Consider the following 21162-nt stretch of genomic DNA (forward strand, 5'->3'; position numbering starts at 1 on the left):
TGTGTAGCTTATGTCCTGAGGAGATTCTGTCAGTCACATTTGCTTAGCATTATTTTTTAACCATGGTTACTGTCATGCACTTTCTATGGAACTTTTTCAGTAGTTATTTCTGGTGCGGATCTAGTTTATGTTTCCTTTCCACCGATGTGCATGCAGGTAATTAATTTGATAACCCTCGTTCTGTGTTACAAGCAGGAGGAGGAAGATTCTGACGAAGATCACTCCCAGAGCAGCTATGAATTGTCCTCTGCCACGTCCCTCCATTTGCCTTCTGATGAACATCTCTGTCATTCAGATGAGGAGAATGAGCCTGCCTTTGTGTCACCCCTGGATGAAAAGAAAGCAGTCAAACAGCCTGCCCTGTCAATGTCCAACTTGCACGAGGCCACAATGTGAGGACTGATTTTTGTTTCTTAAACTGAACAATATAGCATGGTTGTTCCTTAGGGGGGATACGGTTTCTGACAAGATGCAGAAGTGTGGGGAACAAAAAGCGCAAATCTCCCCCTCATCTCTTCGCATTGTGCTTTGAAGTGATCCTAAGCCATCTGTTCACATGCCTAATGTAACAGAGGATATATTTTTGTTTCATGCCTCTGCTAATAGGCTTTTTACGGCATTGACAATGACCCACAGCTACAAACAGTAAATACGTACTGGAAATTGGCCTAATGTAGTACAACTTTTCCTACTTGCCTAATAATAATAATAATAATAATAATTAGTGTAAAACATTACTGTAAATCACTCTGTGTCTTGTCAGAACTTTCAATAGCTATTGGAATTAATTAGCAAAATGCATGTCGTTTGAGAACATCCTGTCCTAGGCACGGGCTGAAAGAGGAGCACCTGTTGAAGTTGCGTGCATATTCCTGATCCCAAATCTGTTACTTGTCTGTCACTTTCAGTGTTTTCAGACACAATTCTCCTTTTGCAGGCCCGTACTGCTGGAACATCTCCGAGAAACGAGAGCTGATAAGAAAAGGCTAAGGAAAATGTTACGAGAATTTGAGGATCAGTTCTTTAAGCAAACAGGAAGGTAAGGCAACTACATTCATGCTTGGTCTCTGTACCCCTTCGGTATGTCGCTGCTGACCTAGACAGTCACAGATCCTGAAGAGTAAGTTGATTACAGATCTCTGAGTGAGCCTTTCCCCTGTAGTAATAAAATCCTGAGAATTTTCCTCTGGTGACTACACAAACCAAGATTTGCCAAGGATTTCTGATTTTGCCAGGAATTGAAATTGGCAGGCACACATCATGCTCACAACTGTCTGCCCTCCACCACAAAACAGTTTATTACTGAGGTGTGTAAGAATAAGAGGTATCTTCCTGCAGGAGAACTTCCTCCCTATGTGCCTATGATTGGAAAGAGACAAGTCCAGAGGAGCCATTTATGCAGAGATATAATGGGCAGCCGCCTCTGTCTGTCTGTCGTCTGTCTGTCTATGTGTGTTGGGTTTAATTGAGTTGTACCAGCATACTGGCAGTTTTAAGTTCGCCACAATATACACTTTTGGGGATTACTCTCCTGCTCATTCCATGCGAGTATTTGTTGGCCATTTGTAGATGAGAACAGCACCTATGATTTGTTGAAAAGACCACATATTAGAATAGCTCACCTACAGAGCAGACCCAATGGCCTTCAACATGTTAACAAACGTATTAATGTGCGTGAGTGCAGGGGTGTCCCACAGTCTCTGGACCCCAATGTTGCAAGCAAGCACATCTCCAACATTTACTTGCCTCTTCTTTGGAAGAAGACTGTCTGAATGTGGGTTTTTAAATATTCCTAAGAACATATCTGCACTATATTTTCTTTCCCCTTGTTATATGTGGGAACCTATAATTAAAGAGACAAACACAAAAGTCATATTTGAGCCAGAAGTGCTCTGCGAACGCTTGCTCCTTTTAAGCCCCAGCATTCAAATTTTGCCGCTTTACAGGACTCCCCAAAAGGAGGACCGCATCCCCATGGCAGAGGAGTACTTGGAATACAAGCACATCAAAGCCAAGCTGAGGCTGCTGGAGGTCCTCATCAGCAAGCACGATGTCTCCAAAACCATCTGAAGTCCAGCGGTTTGCAATAGTAAAACTCCTTGGTCTGGGAAAAGGAGAGAGAGAGGATTGCACAGGTCTGGCTCTTCCTGCACAATGGCTTTGACACCTTGAAATTCTGATGCACTTTATTTATGTTCTACCGCTGCAGGTGAGCAAGAGAGTGAGAGAAAGGGGTGTGAGAATGCAGGAAGGAGGAGTGATTGAATGGGAGGGCTAACACTTACCTGTTGAGTCGCCTCTTGTTTCTGGAGCTGTTTTTCACTCGGACAAGTTTCCCCTTGCTTTAGCCAAAAGGAGGTAGTCATATATGCACATTCAGGAAGCCAGGTTGGCGGGACTTCCTGTTTCACTTCAAAGCTCCACTGCGACGTGTTTCCAGGCAGATGGTGCTAATTCAACAGCACTCAAAGGTATGGAAGGACAGTGCAATCATCCAAACAGGCTCACCCAGGTGTTGTTGTTTTTTTGTCTCTTCCCACTTGGGCAGCATAGGACTAGAGAAAAAGAGAGGCACGTCAAAGTTTCTTGAGCAGCCTATCAGGTAAACTTGGAACACAATTCTAGGTAGGCAATTCTCCTAAACCTACTCAGCATTATGAAGTGTCCTCCGTAATCTGATAGGCCTTTTTTATTTGTGATATTCCAGTGTGTAGCCTGGACAGCTTTTGTATCCTAGGATTCACTGGGAGGGCCAGAATGAAAACCATCCCTAATCTTGGGAGGAGAGATGCACCAGTAAAGAACCTCTTTTCTGCTTGCTGGGCTAGATAAAAAAGTACAGGTCACAGCGAAACTGTAGTTTTCCATCTTGGTTGACGACAATGACGGAAGGAAAACCAGCACACCCCTGCAGATAAAAACTTGACCAACAACCCCCAGGAATGTGAGCAACTGTATTTTCTGGTTCAGTGTACTCTAGAGGACCCTGTTTGCCCAAACACAACCATCAGTCAAAAATCTTAATTTCTCCGTAGATCAAATACCTGTGCAGGACGGGACATTTTTGAGAATTTAATGGGCACCCAAGATGCAAGTCTTCATCCGTCCTGCATTTAGGGGGTTCCTGATCCTCTTGTTTCCCCTCCAATATTTAACAGATAAGGACCATCTAAATCCACCAGTTTGGCAGAGACACTTCTCACTTGATGTGTATGACACCCCTCCTGAAGTGGCGGAGCCAGGGTGGAAGTGCAGGGCAAGATAGCTCCTGCAGGATAAAGAGAGACTGAAGGATGGCTCTGATATAGGCAGCAACCTATGTTTGTGGAATGTGCACAGATTGGACTGCATGGAAAGCTCCACTGGCTCCTGCATCATTCAGGCTGTATTTAGGGTAGGTAGAAATTCTACTTTTCAGGTGTAGGAAACATGGGAAGAATTGTGGCACAAAGGAAGAGCCTCAGATACCTAGTTCAGATACCAAATTGGCAGGCAGAATTTTGGAGAGCGGTTCACACTTGGCAGGATGGGGGTATTATGGGATGGTTTGAGGCAGGAACAGGAGGTGATGTGGTCTGAATCAAGGGTAGCCAGCACCAGTTCTTACAAATGTTTTGGAGTACAGTTCCCACCTGTTAGCTGTGCTGGCTGGGGCTGATGGGAGTTGGAGTCTAAAACATATAGAGGGCACCATGTTGGATGCATGAGACAGCACCCAGATGTTGTGGGTGGGTGGAATCCTGTGGCAGAATAGAAATATGCAGAGCTTGTCTGAGCTGTTGTTTGTGAGTGTGTGCTGTAATTCCACGCAAGCAGCAACCCCCCCCCCCCCCGCATAACATATGGAACTAGGTATAGAATTCCATTTCCTGACAACGGTAGCTTTTTATCTCCTTATTTTTTTTGGTAAAAATAGGAGGGAGGCTTCTAGCTCTTGGTTTGCAAAGTCATGCTTGTGAAAGTGTGTGTGGGGGCAACACTTAGTGAAATGTCAGGAGGCAGCATGGAAACAGCATAGGATTTGCAGTGGTGTGACTTCAGGGCCTTTAACGGCTTTTCCTTCATCGTGACTAAATTAAAAACAGAAGAAGAAGAGAGTTGTGCGCAGCAAGATAAGTTATGACTATTTGCGTAATGTACACAGGTTGTAGAATTCTGCTTTTCTTGGTGAAGAACCTGGCTTGCCCATTTTCGTTGCAATACCATAGCCTGCCCATTTCCCCCACCCAGCAGAGGCCCGTGTGAATGGCAGCTATTCCTTTTGGATCCTCAGCTCTGTGAAGGTTAAAGAGGCTGTCTTCTCCACACAACGCAAGGAGTATTCAGATCACCATGCGGTTCCTGCCATGCTGGCACATCAAGGCAAGAGTGGCTTTGCTGAGGCAACCTTTCCTGTGCTGGAAAGCTGGGGAGAGCAAGCTAGCAGAGCTTCATTGTTCTGGGGGGGGGAAAAACAGGGTCTTCTGGTTCTAAATATGCTTATTGGAGGAAGCTAACTCTAGCAGGAACCTAACTTAGGCTTTGGACGATGGGCCCAGCTTCCTGAATTTGCATAGCACTCATTGATTTTGGCTGAGTGACAGGAAAACCCCAATAAGGCATGCAATACCTGCTTAACCAGGGAAGACAAGGTTTCTCTTTGAAGTGCACTGTGTAGAAAGTTGCAGAACGAGAGAAGAAAAACAGGGGAAGGAGGAGGGTTATTGTTCCTCATTTGACCCTCTCCTCTTTTTCCACTACCCAGTCATTATTTCTGGCTGTATGGAGCCGGCTTCAAGTATAGCTGCCTCTCTGCTATCATTGGCAGGTGCCCCGTTCAAGCAGAGGGGCTGCAGTGGAAGCTGTACAGCCCTCAAGACAGCTTTGGGGGTGGGGGCCTAAGGGTGTGTGTATGTATGTGAAGCTTGCCGCTTCCCATTGGCCCTAAAGCCAAGACTCAGGGAGAGGACCCCCCACCTCATGCTCCCAGAAACTGTGAAGGAACAATTCCTAAGTTTAAAGGATCCTCCAAGTGGGGGGTCAGATTAGGCTTGGAGCTCCCTCCTTCTCCATAAACGCACCCGCCACCTGCCTCTGCTCACATTATCCCTTTCTTCTGCCCCTCACCCAAAGCCACTCTTGCTGGCGTCTTAATTTTTTTCTTCACGCTCCCCCCCAATTGGAGAGACCTACCAGAGGCCTACCCCTGGATGTATTTTGGTGCCTAGCCTGTTCGTGTGCAGGTGATACCCACACTCTCTCACCCATTTACTAATAGGAGTGATGGCATAATTGCATGTATTTTACTAGGTGGATGCCATCTAGATTTGTAAGAGCAATGAAATATCGCCGGTGTGTGTGTGTGTGGTGGAAGGGAAGGAGTCAGCAGCCGTATTGCACATGCCTATTAGCTATTTTAGGTACAGTTCCAAAAACAATGATGTTTGCAATGTCCACTTGGATCATTAGACCTGTGCCTTATGAGCCGGCAGTTTCTAGATAATTATATTCATGGCCATTTATAACCACTGGTTGCAGAACAATTGAAACAAAAAGATAAAACGACAGACAGCTGGGCTTCCAGACCCAACTCTCTTGTCAATAATGCTTGGTTTAGATAAATGGGTTTTGGTGGGCAGAGCACATCTGTGAGACAGGGCGAAGCCCACTTTCCCTACCCACTTGTGCTTGTCTTGTACAGAGTCAGACCATTAGTCCATCTAGCTGAGCATTGTTTACTGGCAGTGTCTTTTCAGGGATGGTTCTCTCCCATCCCTACGTAGAGATGTCAGGGATTGAACCAGCGACCTTTTGCATGCAAAGCAGATGTTCTGTCACTGAACCATGGTCTTTCATGTGGCTTTCTACAGTTGTATGACTTTTTTAAAAATAAAAACCTCCCTCTCTCATTGCTCATTGGGAGGAAAGTTACAGTAGGTTCAGGACTGGAATGTCCGCCTCCCCCAAATTCAGGGGACATTGGATCCTGTAGATCCAGCACCTTGTCCATCCTACTCTGGACTCTGTTTGTCTTCTCAGATGTTGCAGGTCTGATCATGGAGAACTGCCAGCTGCTGACCTTTCAAGGCAGATCTCTCTCTCACCCTCACGAGAGGGAGATGGAACAAATCCTGTGGTGCCAGGGACAGCCTCCCAGGAGCTATAGAATTCACACCTAGAGAAATTTTAAAAGCAAACAAACCATCAATTTTAAAAAGTAAGAGAGGTGGAGTGTTGTGCTGATGACAGGTGGCTTTTTTATCCCTTAGCTCATGGCAAAGGAGTCGGCCAATTCATTTTTCCAGGCTTCATCTCTGGCATGAGCACTGGAATGCAAAACACCAGGGAGGTCCTGCATGAAAATAGCTATCAGGAGCAGGACTCCTCTGTGCATTGCCTGCCAGTCTAATTTTTCTTTAATAGTTACAAGTTTTCGTGAGCGTGTCTCGTTGTTGTTGCCTTTATTCACTCATTATTCAACTACTCCAAAGCAAAACATCAGAGTGGCTCTTAAGACACAGTTATGATGATCCAAGCTGGTTACAAGTACTTTTAAGTTTCGGAGTTTACCCATTTTGGCAAAGTCACGCAGTCTTGCCCATTGCATTTGGCTCTAGTGTTGCTGCTTGCGCCCCCGTTATCCCATTCCTAGAGCCTCTTACTTTCTCAAGGAACCTTGATTACAGTGTGCACTGAGAAACTAAAGCTTGTGGCACTCAGACTGAAACTGCAGTCCTTGAGATGGGATAGATTAAGGTCTTTGGGTAATGTTAGCAGAGTGTTTTCTAGAGTTCCTGTTTTTGCCAGTGCTGCTACACAAGCTACCACACCACCACCACCACCAGCAGCACCTGCTGTTATTGAGCCCAAGCACTGCTGCAGGCAAAGGACAGTGGCTACCGGATGCCTAAACAGCAGCTGTGCTCTCCAGTAGTTGTGATATTGTGCATAGATTCAAGGGATGCTTGGGTTTTCTTTGGAAGCCTACTGGGGTTTTGCCAGAACAAGGCCAGTAGTGCTAGACTAGCAGTTCCGAAAGCTTTATCCGTCATGATAATCTCCCTTCCAAAGTGCACCCAGAATTCACGGTGTTGCAAATGGGGAGTAATAAGATCAGCAGGGCTGGTGACTGTGATACAAAACTGACTGTTTCCATGCCGAAACCCTTATGAAGTTACTCTGATTGCAGTTCTGATGATCTTTAGAAGCAGGTGTGTGTTGGATGTCGCTGGAGCCGGGAAAAGGTTATTCGTCACTTGAGCCCTTAACTCATAGAGCGAGGTAAAATAGCTTAAGAAAATGCTGAAGCAGAACAAAGAGGTAAAAAATAATAATTTTGAAAAGTCTCAGCTATTTGGTGGGGTGCGGGGATACGAAATATGGCATATATAAGGGAGAAAGAACTTAAACAGGAAAGAGTGGCTATTTAAAAAATGACCAGGCAATGTAAAGCTGCTCCATCCTTTTAAGCAGAAATTGCTTAAAAGACACCGGTTGATAGAAACCGAAATAAAGCAAAGTGAAGCAAAGTTATTAATGGCACATGCCAATTTTTATTTCTGTAGCACTTTTCCTTAGCCCAGTGCTATAATTTGTTTTGCTTTTTCCTGACAACCAAAGCTTGTTTGAAAGCATGCACTTTGTAGGACCTTAATATTTCCTGTGTGATGATTGCCAAGATAGTTTATTAAAAATAGTGACAATAGTTTATTGCATTATGATATTTTGGATAGATCAATGTATGCAGATTATTTAATCTAAGTGTCATGCTGATGAATTGAAGGAGGCTGGGCTTCTTTTCTGGTTTACTGTGATAGATTATAAACGTGGATATATTCCCCCACCCCCCACCCCCCGGTCTTGCCGTTAAAAAAGGAAGACGCCTTTATAAACGGAGGTAAATTTGCAATAGGTCACGCCTGAGTGGCACATGAATTCCATGGGAGAGGGACAGTCGGCGAGTTCGCACCACTCACTGGCAAACGCAGGTTTCGGTGGCAAAGAAGTTCGAGAAGGAGCTCCAGGTAGAGATATATGTACTGTCTTTAGTGTTCTTGTTTTGTCATTTTGTACCAATGACAAGAAAACCAGGGGCATAATCCTTAGTCTTCCAGCACTGCTTCTGTAAAGGTGGGGGGTCCCTGGGTAAACTATGTGAGGTCATTGTGTAGTGCCCCTCGTGTGGGGCTGACCTTAACCGTGTGGTCCTGTCCTTGAGTGCAGGGTTTTATTTTCACAAATAGCCAGCACGGGGTTGGGGTACAATCCAAGTCAGAACTGTGCAGTTAAGGTTATGTGCCGCTTGGCCTGGGAGGGCCAGCAGGGAGGCCTCCATCAATGCCTCTAGGGGAACCCCACTCCTTGCGAACAGAGCTGAAGACAATAGATTGTACCTCAGCTCTTTTTGCTATAGTAATAAAAGAAGCTGTTGATTTCATGAAGCCTATTTAGCCACAAAACTTGTTTTTTTAATTTATTTCTGCTGTATGTAACGTTGAAGCATGGTTTTTAAAAGAGAAAAACAAAACATAAAAACATTTGTGGGATCATGTCACACACTGCTTATAATACCTAAGTGGAATTTTTAAATTTATTTTTTAAAAAAAGAATGATGTAATGTTTCAGTGTAATTGGCTTGATCATTTATATAACTTTTATGAATCAGAATGGTCTCCTTCATAAATCTGTTTTAATTAAAAGTCATGTCAGAGCAACAGGAACAGATACACAAGAATTTGAAGTTTACAAACTACATCTTTGATAAGGGAAAAATGGTTTCATGACATATGTATACAGTTGCTATTAAAATGTATCTATATATTCTATATGATTGTATAATATTTTATACAACAGTACAAATAAAATATTTTTCTATTTATTATGTTGAAACACAGGTGGGTTTTTTCCCTGCTTGTTAGCTAATATAAATAACATAAATAACACTGTCAAACAACACATTGGAAGTGCTGACATTTTTTTTTCTAGGCTGCAAGAGTTAAATCATGCTGCAATTACACCCTTTCATGCTGTTTGGAGATATCTCAGTTAAGTTGTTCAGTAGATTAAAATGAATACATATTTAAAACACCATTTAGAAGCCAGTAGTTTTTTTTTTATTTCGCTAAAGCTTGTTTATATAGATTTGTTACATTTGGCAATATGAAGGAGGAGGAAAATAATAAGAAAATGGAACACCAATTGCAGCATCTAGATATATAAATGGTTGCTAGAAAGAAAAAACCCAAGATTCCTAACAGTTGAAAAGCACTGGTGGACCAAGAAGGTAAGGAATATACTAAGGGCAGAACTACATGCTTCACTGGGTACAGCGCTGCTGCCAATGACATCATGCCCAGGTTGGATGGTCCTTTTCCCCGACGACGTTTGGGCACACTTACCTGCTTTGCAGTTTGCCATCATGTTAAGTGCTGCCCACCACCGGTAGCCAACGATTTTTGAATGTGGACAGGAGGCTACAGAAACATGAGGACAACACAACATGGGGTGAGTGTGCCTGCCCTAAATATTACAGTGGGGAGGGGGAAATCTGGACACAGGGTGCCATGGTGGTGGTGGAGCTGCTGCTCGGTGCCAGCTGCATTGTTAAGCTCTGCTTGAAGAAGACTATTGAGGAATTTGATCACTGGTGTTTGCTCTTGGGAAGAGCTGCATTATGCATGCGTCTGATGAGAACGGATGGCAATGGGGAATAGGCCACAGAGAAGGCTCCTAAGGAAGAGTTGGGGGCGGGGACCACTGAATTAACGTCCAACACTGATGTTACACGTCTTGCAGCTGGGATCTTTCTTAGCGTTGGCCGTCGACGAGCTCATGAGCTGGTGGCCTGTGATTTCCGCGACGGTGCCGAGGGAGAGATCCACAGGGTCAGTGTAAATCACTTCCAAGATTACATCCTGCGCGTGGTGGTAGATCATCGCCCCGTCTTCTTCAGTGCAGGTCAGGAATTTGTTATCCTGCAAGTTCAGCTGAGGGAGGCGCTGCTTACAGAACTCGTCTCCCGGCGAGCCAGCGGGTGCGAGGACGAGGATGACATAGTGGTAGGCTGTGTACATGCAGTAGAAGTCCCCAAAGTACAAGTTAGTATTTGGGTTGAAAAGTTTTTCCGCCGCTATCTCAAACCTGTATCTTCCATAGGGCGAATCCTGCGGGGGCTTCCCAGTGTTGAATTCGGTGTTGCAGCTGAAGAAGATGCCCTCCAGCTTCCCGCTGATGGGAGAGCCGTGGCTCCCGCTGTTATCCTTGACCGAAGGCTGCAGAGCGCTCCCGTGCTGCTCTCTAGAAATGAAGGAAGGGTAATGGTTTATATTTACAGGGGGGCATCAGTGAGCGAGACATTAGGAACTTAAAGAAGCTGCCTTGGGTCAAGAAAGTGGCTTTAAACAAGACCTCTGGTCCATCTAGCGTGGTAGCAGTTGCTCTCCAGGGTTTCAGACCAGGAACCTTTCCTGTGTTTGATCGAAACAAGCACCCAAGGTGAACCACTGTATTTATACACCTTCTGCCACCCACAAAAGCATATACCCCTTTCCCATTCAGGAAAACAAGCTATATAAGTGTGTAGGCACAGATCTTACATTCTAGCTTTTTAAAATGGCACCAGCAATTGTGCTTTTGGTGTACAAAACCTCTGAGACTTGCTTTCAGATAGGGCCAATCAATGCATTGCTTCTGTTGGGCAAAGTGTGGAGAACTGATTTCAAGTCTGGAAAAATTAGAACTCAGAATTGACAGATTTGCCCCAGTCTAATGGCAACAGAATGCTAAGGGTCTGTTGGGACTGGAATAGAGTATCCAGAAAGAGGGTGTGGCTGGCTGGAACACTGAATGTGGGAATTCCATGCTGCAACATTTTGCTGTAGGCAGCAGCAGTAGCAGCAACAACCACCTCCCTGATTCTGCAGCACAGATTTTTTTTTGTGTGGGGGGGGGGGGGCAATTCCTAAGACTAGCTACACAGATGCGTACAGAATGTGCCACATCGGTGAATTATTCATGCAAGGGCAGAGAGTTATTGACTTCACCAGTTCTATGCTACTATTAAGTGCAGCCACAAGGCAAATGTTAAATGTTTATCTTCCTGAAAGTGCAACCTTTCTGTTTTCCTAAAACAAGACTGAAAAGAAAGTGTATTCAAAATAAGATTAAGCTGCTGCAGACGAGCTAAACATCAAAACCACCATCAGTAAATAAAATCCATCATCCTGGAAATTGAAAAGGGCCAGGTAACCATTCTTGAACGGCAGTACAGTGACATCCAGTGGCCAGTTAAGCTAATTGTAGACCATTCCCCCCCCCCCCCCCGGCCTGGATATATTTACAGAACGTTTATACTGCACTGATTCAAGTACATTAGAACAGAATAATCAGTCTGGTTCACACATCATGGTAAGTTAGCAAGCTATGGTTTACCATGAGTGAGCAATTGTGCTCATGCAGCTTGCTAAAATTGTGCCCTACTCCTCCTTTTCCCTAGTTCCAAACAAACTGTGAAAGGAAGCCAAAATATGTTGCTGGTCTGTTTTGGAGACAAACAAGCTATGAGTGCTGGTTAGCCCATAACACAACTTCAACTTGTTTTGCTTCAGCCTGGCTTGGGAAAGGGAGCAACAGCAGGGCAGGAGTTTAGCCGGGTGAAACAACACGTTTTGCTCACTGATGGCAAGTCAAAGTTTGGCTTACTGACCTACTTGCTAATTATCTGAGGAAATGGAAGAAGCTGAATCCTGCCTCCTTTCTCAAATAGGTGACCATTGACAGTGGTGACAATCTGCACTTCCAGCCCTGGAAATTGTATACACAGCTGCCCAGTTGCATATGGGATTCTCAGTTGAGCAGCTATAGAATTCTACTGCTCCCTCTAATGCGGGGAACTCAGGCCATGCCAGCCCCACTGAGAAGCAACATGGGGTATCTGTATTCTCTTATGAGTCCCAAGGTTTGCAGAAGTATATGTATATATTTTTAAAGAGAGGTGCACAGCACAGTGTTTGTTACAAGTCCCATACGTCCTTTTGTACTCTAACTGAATCCCAACAATGGCAAATTATGAATAAATGACTGTATCTGGAGTTTTTAAAAGTCTTGTTTTATGCATGTTATTTTATAAAGCTGTCACCCACCTGAAGCTCTCAGAGGTGGCACAGATTATACAAACAAGTACCTGGCTACTAACTTCACCATCATGTATTGGTAGCCAATGCTGATCAAGAAAGAAGCTTACACATAGGCAGCTTTCTTGTTACGTACACAGTGGAGAAAACCTTGTCCTCAGCTCCGCGCAGAGATATTTGCCTTTGACAAGTCCTGGTTCTCTTACCTGATGTAGTCAAAGTATTCCTTGTGCTGGTTCCGATAAAACACAGAAAATTTAAGCATGCGCCCTGCAATCACTTCTGCCTTTTCCAAAAGCTGTGTTAAGTGGACCTTTGAATAATCTGTGAATAAAAAACAGTCTGCTAGTGGGAAGCAACACACAATGGTTTCCAAAGTCCACATGGTGATGCTCTACGCTCTGGGGTGAGACAGAGGTCAGTGGGGACCCTGGAGCGACGATCACGTTGGAAGTTCTCCAGCTCTCATTCTACCCTTAGAGAACATTCGAAACACGATTCTTTCGCTCAAAGAACCTGGGCAATGTAGCTACAATTCCCAGAAGCCCTTAATGAACTGCAGTGCCCAGAATTTATTTGGGAGAAAGAATGTGTTCAGGCAGCCACTCACACATTTTTCACGTTTTTTCAATTTTTCATCCATCCTTCATCTGTAGATCTCAGGGCAGTTCACAAAATAAAAGATACACACACACCCCATAATAAAAACAAGAACAAGACCAAACCAATCACTCTGGCTTCCTCCTCCGACAAACACATAGGATGTTAATTATCCAAAGGCTTGGTTGAAGAATGTTTTTGCCTGGTGCCTAAAGGTGTACAATGAAGGCACCAGGCAAACCTCCCTAGGGAGAGCATTCCACAGATGGGGAGCCACCGCAGAGAAGGCCCGTTCTCGGGTTGCCACCCTCCAGAATTCTTGTGGAGGAGGCACATGAAGGGTGTCAGATGCTGATTTCAGAGTTTGAGCATACTTTTTTTTCTATCTAAAAACAAAGGGTGGACTTCAACACCACACAGTTACGAATGTTCCATTGGTGCAAATGCTTCATTCAGCTTGGCAGATGGGACGATTCCCCCCTCTCCTCCTGCTGAGGGCTGTCTTGGGGCTTCTCCCAACCCCCCAGGGACAATTTTGGGGTGCGCAGAGGTGCAAAGAAAAGAAGATGGGGAGAAGCACCATTGCTCACGTAGAAGTCCTTGCACAGGGCTTCTGGCAACGGGGCTCATAAGGTGAATCCCACCCAAAAGGGATTAGCTCCAGACTAACATGCTATTAAGAGCTTCCTCCCAAACCCACTAATTAACACAAAGCACACTAACCTCTGAGCTTTCAAAGTGTTTTAGTTCCAAGTGAAAAGCAGAAATAACAATGTGACGTTATTTCTGCTCACAGCAGCAGTAGGAGGAAATTTATGATTAATACTACAGCAATTGGGGTAGGCCCATGAAAGGATAACGTTGGTGCCTTCACACAGAAGGGAATTGCCAAAAGCAAAATAGCCTGGAAGGATGTGTGTGTGCATTGTAAAAAAGAATCACTCCAGTAATGGCAAGTCTGTAAAACAGTTATCTGTTGTAAACAGAAATGAGTTAAGTCACACATCTTGAAGATGCTTCTTTTTCTATGGGTGATATGCAACTAAGCCATCCTCAGAGCAAACCCAGTGAAATAAATGGACATACATTTCTTAAGCCCATGACCCCATGAGCTGGATCTTCATAGCAAAGAGCTCACCTCCTGTACAAAATTCTATGATTTCGCTCCATTCTGAAACCATGTAATCACCATCAACTTGCTTTGATGCAGTCTGCACGGCAACGGTGTACTCAGTTCTTGGACTCAGGAACCAATGTCCACGGACAGTCATGGGCAGGGGAACAGCCTTTGCCACTAGTTTCGTGGGTACATCCTAATTGGGCAGACAAAATGGGAGATCAGGTGCGTGCAGAAACAGCAATAGCAACAATGATCATTCTAATCTCAAGTGCCTAACACAACCAGGCACTGTACAATGATTTAAAACGTTTATTGTTAGGGGTGGATGAAAAAACAGCCCATTTAAATACAGCATATTGTCTCTCAGAACAGGAATTTCTAAATGCATTTTATATTGTCTTTGAGCCCAAGTGCAGTGCTGGAGCATTTGGCAAATGCACAAAATCTATGGATACTACGTACAAATCCATGCATTAGGTAGGTCTAAATTAGATTTGTATTGAAATATGAAAAATACCCATCTCTTCAAGCATTCCCCCATACAAACTAAATAATTTTTTAAAGTTCTGTTGATGCCTAGGTGCCATGTTAAATATATGAGGCTTCCTATTTTATGCTCTCTAGTTGAAATCCTACTTTCCTATCTTGCATTAGTCACCCCAATAAAATCAACTGAATGGTTGACTTTGGGCAATGCAAAGTATTTGGCTAGGAATCCTTCTAATACAGCAATTGCTTTCTGATGAAACTGGAATTACATTAAGGCAGAGCAGCATTATCTGCTATTATGCTAAAGCAGTGTGCATAGTTCACAAAGTTTAATTTGCATTTTGAACACATGCACCTGTAAAAGAGAGAGGAAAAAGAGAGAGAGAGAGGAGAAAATCAACCCTATTACCCTTCTCATAGAACAGAATCTGGGTTAACATGGCTTTCCTCCTCTGGAACAACAGGCTGGAATACTCTAATTCTGACCATTATGTGCCTGGCATCCCTTACCCCAAAGCACTAAAAGCTCTAACTGCAAAATTAAGGAATTGGCCAACGGACCCAACCTTTCATTTATGCACTTTAGCTTCAGTGAGAAAGCTTTGCGAATTTGCCGTGAAAAAACAAAGCACACCAGTTCTGAAATCTAAAGAGGTAAAAGCAAGGGAATAAAAATAAAGGGCACAGGGAATGATTTGCAAAGCAAACTGCACTTGCTAGCAAGGAAAAGGTAGCAATATGAGATGGAGAGTTAGGATGTCTTGGGTCCATATAGTTCAGGAGGAACACACAACAACAAAAATATAAGTTCCAGCCTACATGAACAGTAAGACTCCCTAGACTGCAGCAGGAGGATCAAGCTTGAGGATTCCCTCACAAAAAGAAATTCCTGCACATAGAAAGTGAGCAAGTCAGGTTCTAGCCAAGCCTTCTCCCTAACATGCTAGTCTTCTACATACAAAGAGGTGATTTTAAGCTATATCTCTCTATATATTGAGGAGAATATTCAAAACATGAGATTTACCCCACTCTCGGTCTGAAGTACAGTTCAGAGGCAGTTTTACCATGTAATAGGCACGTACAATCTGTTAATTATTTGCAATAGGAAGGACCCATTTTTGTGCCCCAAGTCAAGTGCCTGAAGCCCTTGCAATGCCACTCAGTATGTTGTGTCTGCGTGTAATAACTACTGGTACACCCTTCCCACTTGTTTGCATGTTCAGGACATTTGTTTTCTCATTGGTACAGTGGTACCTCAGGTTACATACGCTTCAGGTTACATACGCTTCAGGTTACAGACTCCGCTAACCCAGAAATAGTACCTCGGGTTAAGAACTTTGCTTCAGGATGAGAACAGAAATCAGCGGAAGGCCCCATTAGCTAAAGTGGTGCTTCAGGGTAAGAACAGTTTCAGGTTAAGAACGGACCTCCGGAACGAATTAAGTACTTAACCCGGAGGTACCACTGTACTAATGTAACTGTACGTTAGTACAGTTTATAGTTTGTAAGTCACCTGGAGTTACTTTGGTAAAAAAGCGGCCAATAAATTTAATAAAATAATAACGAGCAACTATTTAAGTCCCACAGCAAAAATGACACCATTTCCCCACAGCTCTGAAATGACCAGTCTCGAATTGACAGTGCCCGCCCCCCCCAGCGCAAGCTCAGCTTTCACAATAAATATAGCAATTCAACATTGCTTGATGACAGGTATACATCACTCCTCTATGTATAGTGCCACCACCCATTAATGAGCCTATACATAAGGTTTTTTTATCCATTGGGCAGGATTGGCAGAGAGAATCAGAAGCTACAGAGTTCCATGTTACTGGATGGAAACAAGAGAGGCAAGTTGCTGAACCAACATAATAGCCAAAGTGAAAAATGTAGAGGGTGGCTCCGGACGCCGAAGCAAGGGAAAGGTCCATGTGAGCCTGCCCACACCTATGGCATGCTGGGAGATGAAAGTCACCAATGCTGCTGAGAAATTCACCAGCTGGGCCTGCTCCTGTGCTTTAACAACTGCGAAACATGCAGAAATAAGTTGGGGTGATTGTAGAACAGTGTTTCCCAAACTTGGGGACTACAATTCCCATCATCCCTTGCTAGCTAGTTGTAGTCCAAAAACAGCTGGAGACCCATGTTTGGGAAACACTCTTGTAGAGCAGGGGAACCAACAGCCATCCACCACCAAAGCTAAGCTAGAACTAGACCCAGGATAGGATGAGTTGGGGTACTGTACCAATATCGACTAAGTAATGTGTCTCTTAAGGTGCTGTCTGGACTTAACAGCAGCCATTTCTGGGCATTTTGGAGAATGAGTGAGCATAGAAAGTTCTTCACGCAACACGTCAAACCAGAGGGTATTTGCTAATTACATCTTAATTCAAACCAGATTCCATTCACTCCACCAAGAACTCTATTATGCTCAGCAAAAAAAGAAGAAAAAGATGGAATGTGCTATTGATGAATAGCATCACTCTCATATTTCACACAGTTATGCAAGATGCACCTTCAGCCCATATAGAAAGAATATCAGCATGCCTATCAAGTTCCCCTCTCGGCTTAATTATGCTTAGCCTTCAAAAAGAGGTTCAAATGCCGTTGCATCTTCACAAGAGACCCAAAGTCAAAGAAACCGCATTCTCCTTTCCATTCTGTAATAATCCAAATATTTTTATCATCTAAACACAGAAAGTTTTCCACTCCATAATTCTAATACAGCGCAAGTGCGCACAGATAGAACTCTCTTTTTATCTGAATATCAAACGATACAAACAATTTATTATGTCTCTTTATCCAGGCAGATAAATAACACCCAGTGACATGCAGCAAAGGGCTTCAGTTTGTACGCAACTGAAGTGTGGGGGAAATGGTCCTGTTTGAAAGGAGAGTACAGTGCGCAAGGGAGTGCAATTTCAGTTTTTAAGACAGAGAGCAAGGAGATTACAGTAGCTGGGCAACAGTCACGATAATGATCAAAGATTAGGCTTCTGGGTATCATCAAGCCTTGGCTATATTCAAGACTATCCTGTGCGTATGTTCATCCTATGCAAGGACTGAACTCTCCGGAATTCTACGCGGTGGTTTGTTTTTGAAATTACTTTGCACAAAACCATCTTCTTAAGTCATTCTGTTCACAAAATGCCTTGTAACTCTGCCCCATATTGTTTATTGCAAAATCAATGTAAGTGACTTTGACTTTTCTCTCTCTCGAAAAATCGCTTCACAATTGATTGTGTAACTTAGGTTCTACTAATGCTAATCATTCTTGGCTGCCATCTCCACAGGTAGTATTTGTCCCCCGGGGTCTTGTGGCATCTTCTTGGCAAAACATTTTCTTTTTATTCACCTTACACTTCTCTCTACATTTCTGGTTTTTATATTTTCCCTTTGTCATTATGCAGAATTTATTTTGAGTAGAACCTAGTTGGTAATGAACTATCTATTAGGTAATTAAATATTTGTAATCTCTGAAGTGTTCAAAGTTTTGTGAGCTGCAACCCCCCCCCCCATTTTTATACATTTGCAATTTTGTTTTGAAAGAAAGTCCTCATGAAAAATTGCCTCTAAATTTCTCCTAAATATGTACTTCTTGGCATGTGAGTTTGCCTAACATGCATTATTTTGCAAAGCAACTTCCCCTAATGATGTACCTTTTAATGCATACTTTAGTATATGCTTTTTTGTATACATTACAGGTGAACCACACTGCAAAATTCAGAAATGTGAAATTTCCAAAGGATGGCTGTGTTTTGGTTTGTGTACAGTGGTACCTCGGGTTACATACGCTTCAAGTTACATACGCTTCAGGTTACAGACTCCGCTAACCCAGAAATAGTGCACTAGAAGGATGTTTATAGGTTTCCACTACTTGTGACACACCAAGCTGATCACAGCTCATTTGTCAGGTACCTACCCACCCCTCAACTGGCAGGCAGCACAAGCAGTTGTTATATGGAGGTCTTGGTGGCTTGCCTATTGCATCTGTTAGGTTACATTTAACTTGAATAATCTGCTACATACTTATAGATATTATATTAAAATATATTGTAGACTTTATAACTTTGTATCCAAACTTTTCCTTCATGCAAATTCTGCTAAGCCCATCAAGCCTATTAATTACGGATCTTCTAGCTCCTTATCTTCTAGTCCAGGCAGGGATCTTCCAAATTCTTTTTTTTAAATAAAAAAATCAGTTCAATCTGTTATAATTGCCAGCGGTACCAATAGTTGCTGCTATTTTAACCTCCACTTTCCTATGGGATAAGTTTGTCAGCTGAAGTATTTAGCTTTCCATTCATCTCTCTCTCTTGTTCTCCTTGCCTCTTAATGTCTTCTATGGTCCTTTCTTCTGCTACTGCCCTTCACCCTCTATGTTTTCCAATACACCCCAATGTTATTTTTTAACCTGCCCCTCAGATTCCTGCCAGGTTTTCTAATTGTCAGGGCACAACATTTTATCCCGAAGCGTTACAACTCTCCTTTTCATTTCCTTCCACTTTTGCATTTGATTAAATTTCTCTGCAGGAGGCAAACCTCAAAAAGATACCATAATATTGATGTGTTTGAAATCATCCTTCTGATCCATGGGGCAATGGGCATATAAGCTGATACGTTTTCCCAAACAGGCATACTTGAATGTGCCTATAGGGCCTTCAGCCTTGCCAGTTACTAGGAGTTTCAGAAGGCTTTTGGAGAGAGTTTTGCAGGCATTTTGCGCTGCAGAATCAGTGTGCCTGGTTAATATTTTCTGCACGACTGGTACTTCAGCATGACCCTGTCATGTTTTGTGTTTAAATTTGTCTTCATGATTTTAAAACGCCGCAACTATCCTCAAGCCTATGGAGAGGTGGGAAAGAGGAGATCCATACCATACATTTAAAGCACAGCCAACAGACATGGCTTCCCACTAAGAATCCTGGGACCTGTCGTTTCCCTCTCACAGGGCTACAATTCCCAGTACCCTTAAACTACAGTTCCCAACATTTTCGGGGTGTGTGTGTGTCATGTGGTTCAAAATGTGCACTGGATGTGCTTTAAATGCATGGTGTGGGTATGATGTCAATACATATAAGGCACCTGGTTTAAGGAACTCACCATGACCCAGAGGTTTGTGGGGTTCCAGTTTGCTCATGCGTTGTGGTCAAACCCCAAACTACTAGAACAGGGCCAATAATTTTCACAGCATATGTTTGGACACAGTCTTAGTAGCCTTAGGGTAGATCAGCTACATTGTTTTATAATAACCATTGATCTGATCCTATTAGCCCCGTAGCACCAAACACTGATTTCTTTTGTCCCCCACCCCCTAGTGCTACTCACCCAGAAATGTTTTATTTCTTCTGCGAGACCTAAATGATTATTTCTGTTGCAACGCCTTTTCATTTCCTCAAAAGTTCACTCACAGGGTGAACTATTGTCATTCTAGTATTAAACTGCTTTTCTTTTTAATTGACACCTTTTGCCCCACCTCAAAGCATAATGTGGTGTAGAACTGATGAAAAGGACACAACTGATGAAAAGAACTGATGTCCAGGCAAAAATCAATAACCAAGTTGATGTACGTGGCAATTCAATACGTACACACACACACACAAAAAAAAAACTGGTGTGAGGTATCTTTTAAGCTGCTGCTTTTATAACATCGGGGAAGCCATTTTGCAGGTTTCCCCCCTCAGCCATGCCTTCTGGAGTAAGTAGGCCACACATCTTGGTCAAAATACTTGAACAATAGAGTTTAAAGAAACACCACAAGGATCACATCACGACTTAAGATGGTTCACATGTGTATACTGTTTTCCCTACTTCTTCTCCATATGATCTCTCATATGTTTGGAATCACAAGGAGAAAGGTTGGTGTGAACCAGGTTTATGTTTGAAATGAGGGCTGTATGCAAATGACCTCTTAAAATTCTCCACCTTGTTTGAGGAGAAAGAAATCTGGGCAGTGATGGTGGGTGGGGGAAATGATGTTTCGCTGATGGGAACAGAAATTATCCATCAATTTCATGGGGGTAGATCTCACCATTAGGACTGAAAAACCCCCACTCAACTGGAGTTATAACATGGACTCAATGGAAGCCTTTTCTTTGGCAAATTCACCACTTAAGAGATTAAGATCACCACCTCCTCGCTTTCAAGTGTCACAATCAAAAAGCATTTCAGTGACCTGAAAAGCATGTAGACCTTCGCAGTTACTCAAAGCACATTCCGCTGCTGTACTTTCTGTTTGACAAAAACAAAAACATACCTTGTGCTTAAATTTGTTGGAATTCTTGTTCTCTTTCTTATTTAGATCAATGAAGTAGTGAGTGATGCGTTCCTTAGACTTGGAATCCATGTCCCACGAAATCTTGAAGGAATCACAGGTGATGTTGCTAATTTTGATGTTGTGTGGAACAGGAAGCTCCTCCATCTCTGCAATCCCACTGTCTTGCGATTTGTTCCCTGTGCAGGAGGGAAGAGAGAATAAAGAATCTCTGTCACTGAGACTGGCCCTTCTAATTTTCCTGGAAAACGAGAGGGAATTGTTTCCTTCATTAATGGTGCAGAATTAGGGTGTGTGTGTATGTGTCTGTTTTAAGATGCCAAAATGCTGGGTGAGACCAGGGGGTGGAGCCAAGCCAGAACCTGTCATGTCACACAGGCAGAGCAGAAATGGGAAGGTGAGAATTTGGAGATTTTTGGATCTCAAGACCTGGTCCATACATGCCATACTCTGAGGTAGAAGAATAGAGATTGCTCGATTCTGGGGTCCATGCAAGGAGGGGTTTCTGTTGCATGGGCAAATCTGGACACAATGCTTCTTATTTCTTTAACTGTAACTTGTTGTTGATATGT

The 21162-nt window shown here is 43.3% G+C and overlaps 2 protein-coding genes and 2 long non-coding RNA genes across 14 annotated transcripts in view; 2 read left to right on the forward strand and 2 right to left on the reverse strand.

Moving 5' to 3' along the window:
• The window catches only part of FAM13C (family with sequence similarity 13 member C), a gene marked incomplete at its 3' end in the record, with an annotated part of 73992 nt that extends 64825 nt beyond the window's left edge, over positions 1–9167 (forward strand). For 6 of the 10 annotated variants that reach the window (XM_081913662.1, XM_081913655.1, XM_081913660.1 and 3 more), the window contains 3 exons: positions 193–392; positions 938–1039; positions 1947–9167. In XM_081913662.1, coding sequence (XP_081769788.1) covers positions 193–392; positions 938–1039; positions 1947–2070 — 426 coding nt within the window. Of the gene's footprint in view, positions 1–192; positions 393–937; positions 1044–1946 lie in introns of those variants that run through there. The other 4 variants (XR_014168805.1, XR_014168806.1, XM_081913657.1 and 1 more) reach the window with 4 other exon arrangements.
• LOC309371320 overlaps positions 1–21162 on the reverse strand; it is a 223000-nt gene that overhangs the window by 158035 nt on the left and 43803 nt on the right. The window lies entirely within an intron of this gene.
• Positions 5695–21162, reverse strand: part of PHYHIPL (phytanoyl-CoA 2-hydroxylase interacting protein like) — a 79643-nt gene continuing 64175 nt past the window's right edge. For both annotated transcript variants that reach the window (XM_081913766.1, XM_081913765.1), the window contains 4 exons: positions 20573–20769; positions 13849–14023; positions 12317–12434; positions 5695–10275 (listed from right to left, as the gene is read on the reverse strand). In XM_081913766.1, the coding sequence (XP_081769892.1) occupies positions 9741–10275; positions 12317–12434; positions 13849–14023; positions 20573–20737 (993 nt within the window). In that variant the 5' untranslated portion in view covers positions 20738–20769 and the 3' untranslated portion in view covers positions 5695–9740. The remainder of the gene's footprint in view (positions 10276–12316; positions 12435–13848; positions 14024–20572; positions 20770–21162) is intronic.
• Positions 10165–12078, forward strand: LOC309371216. The gene is made up of 2 exons (XR_014168925.1): positions 10165–10292; positions 11744–12078. It is a non-coding gene; the product is annotated as an uncharacterized lncRNA (long non-coding RNA).

This window comes from Podarcis melisellensis (assembly GCF_964234715.1).
Source record: "Podarcis melisellensis genome assembly, chromosome: 5".
Classification (NCBI taxonomy): Eukaryota; Metazoa; Chordata; class Lepidosauria; order Squamata; family Lacertidae; genus Podarcis; species Podarcis melisellensis.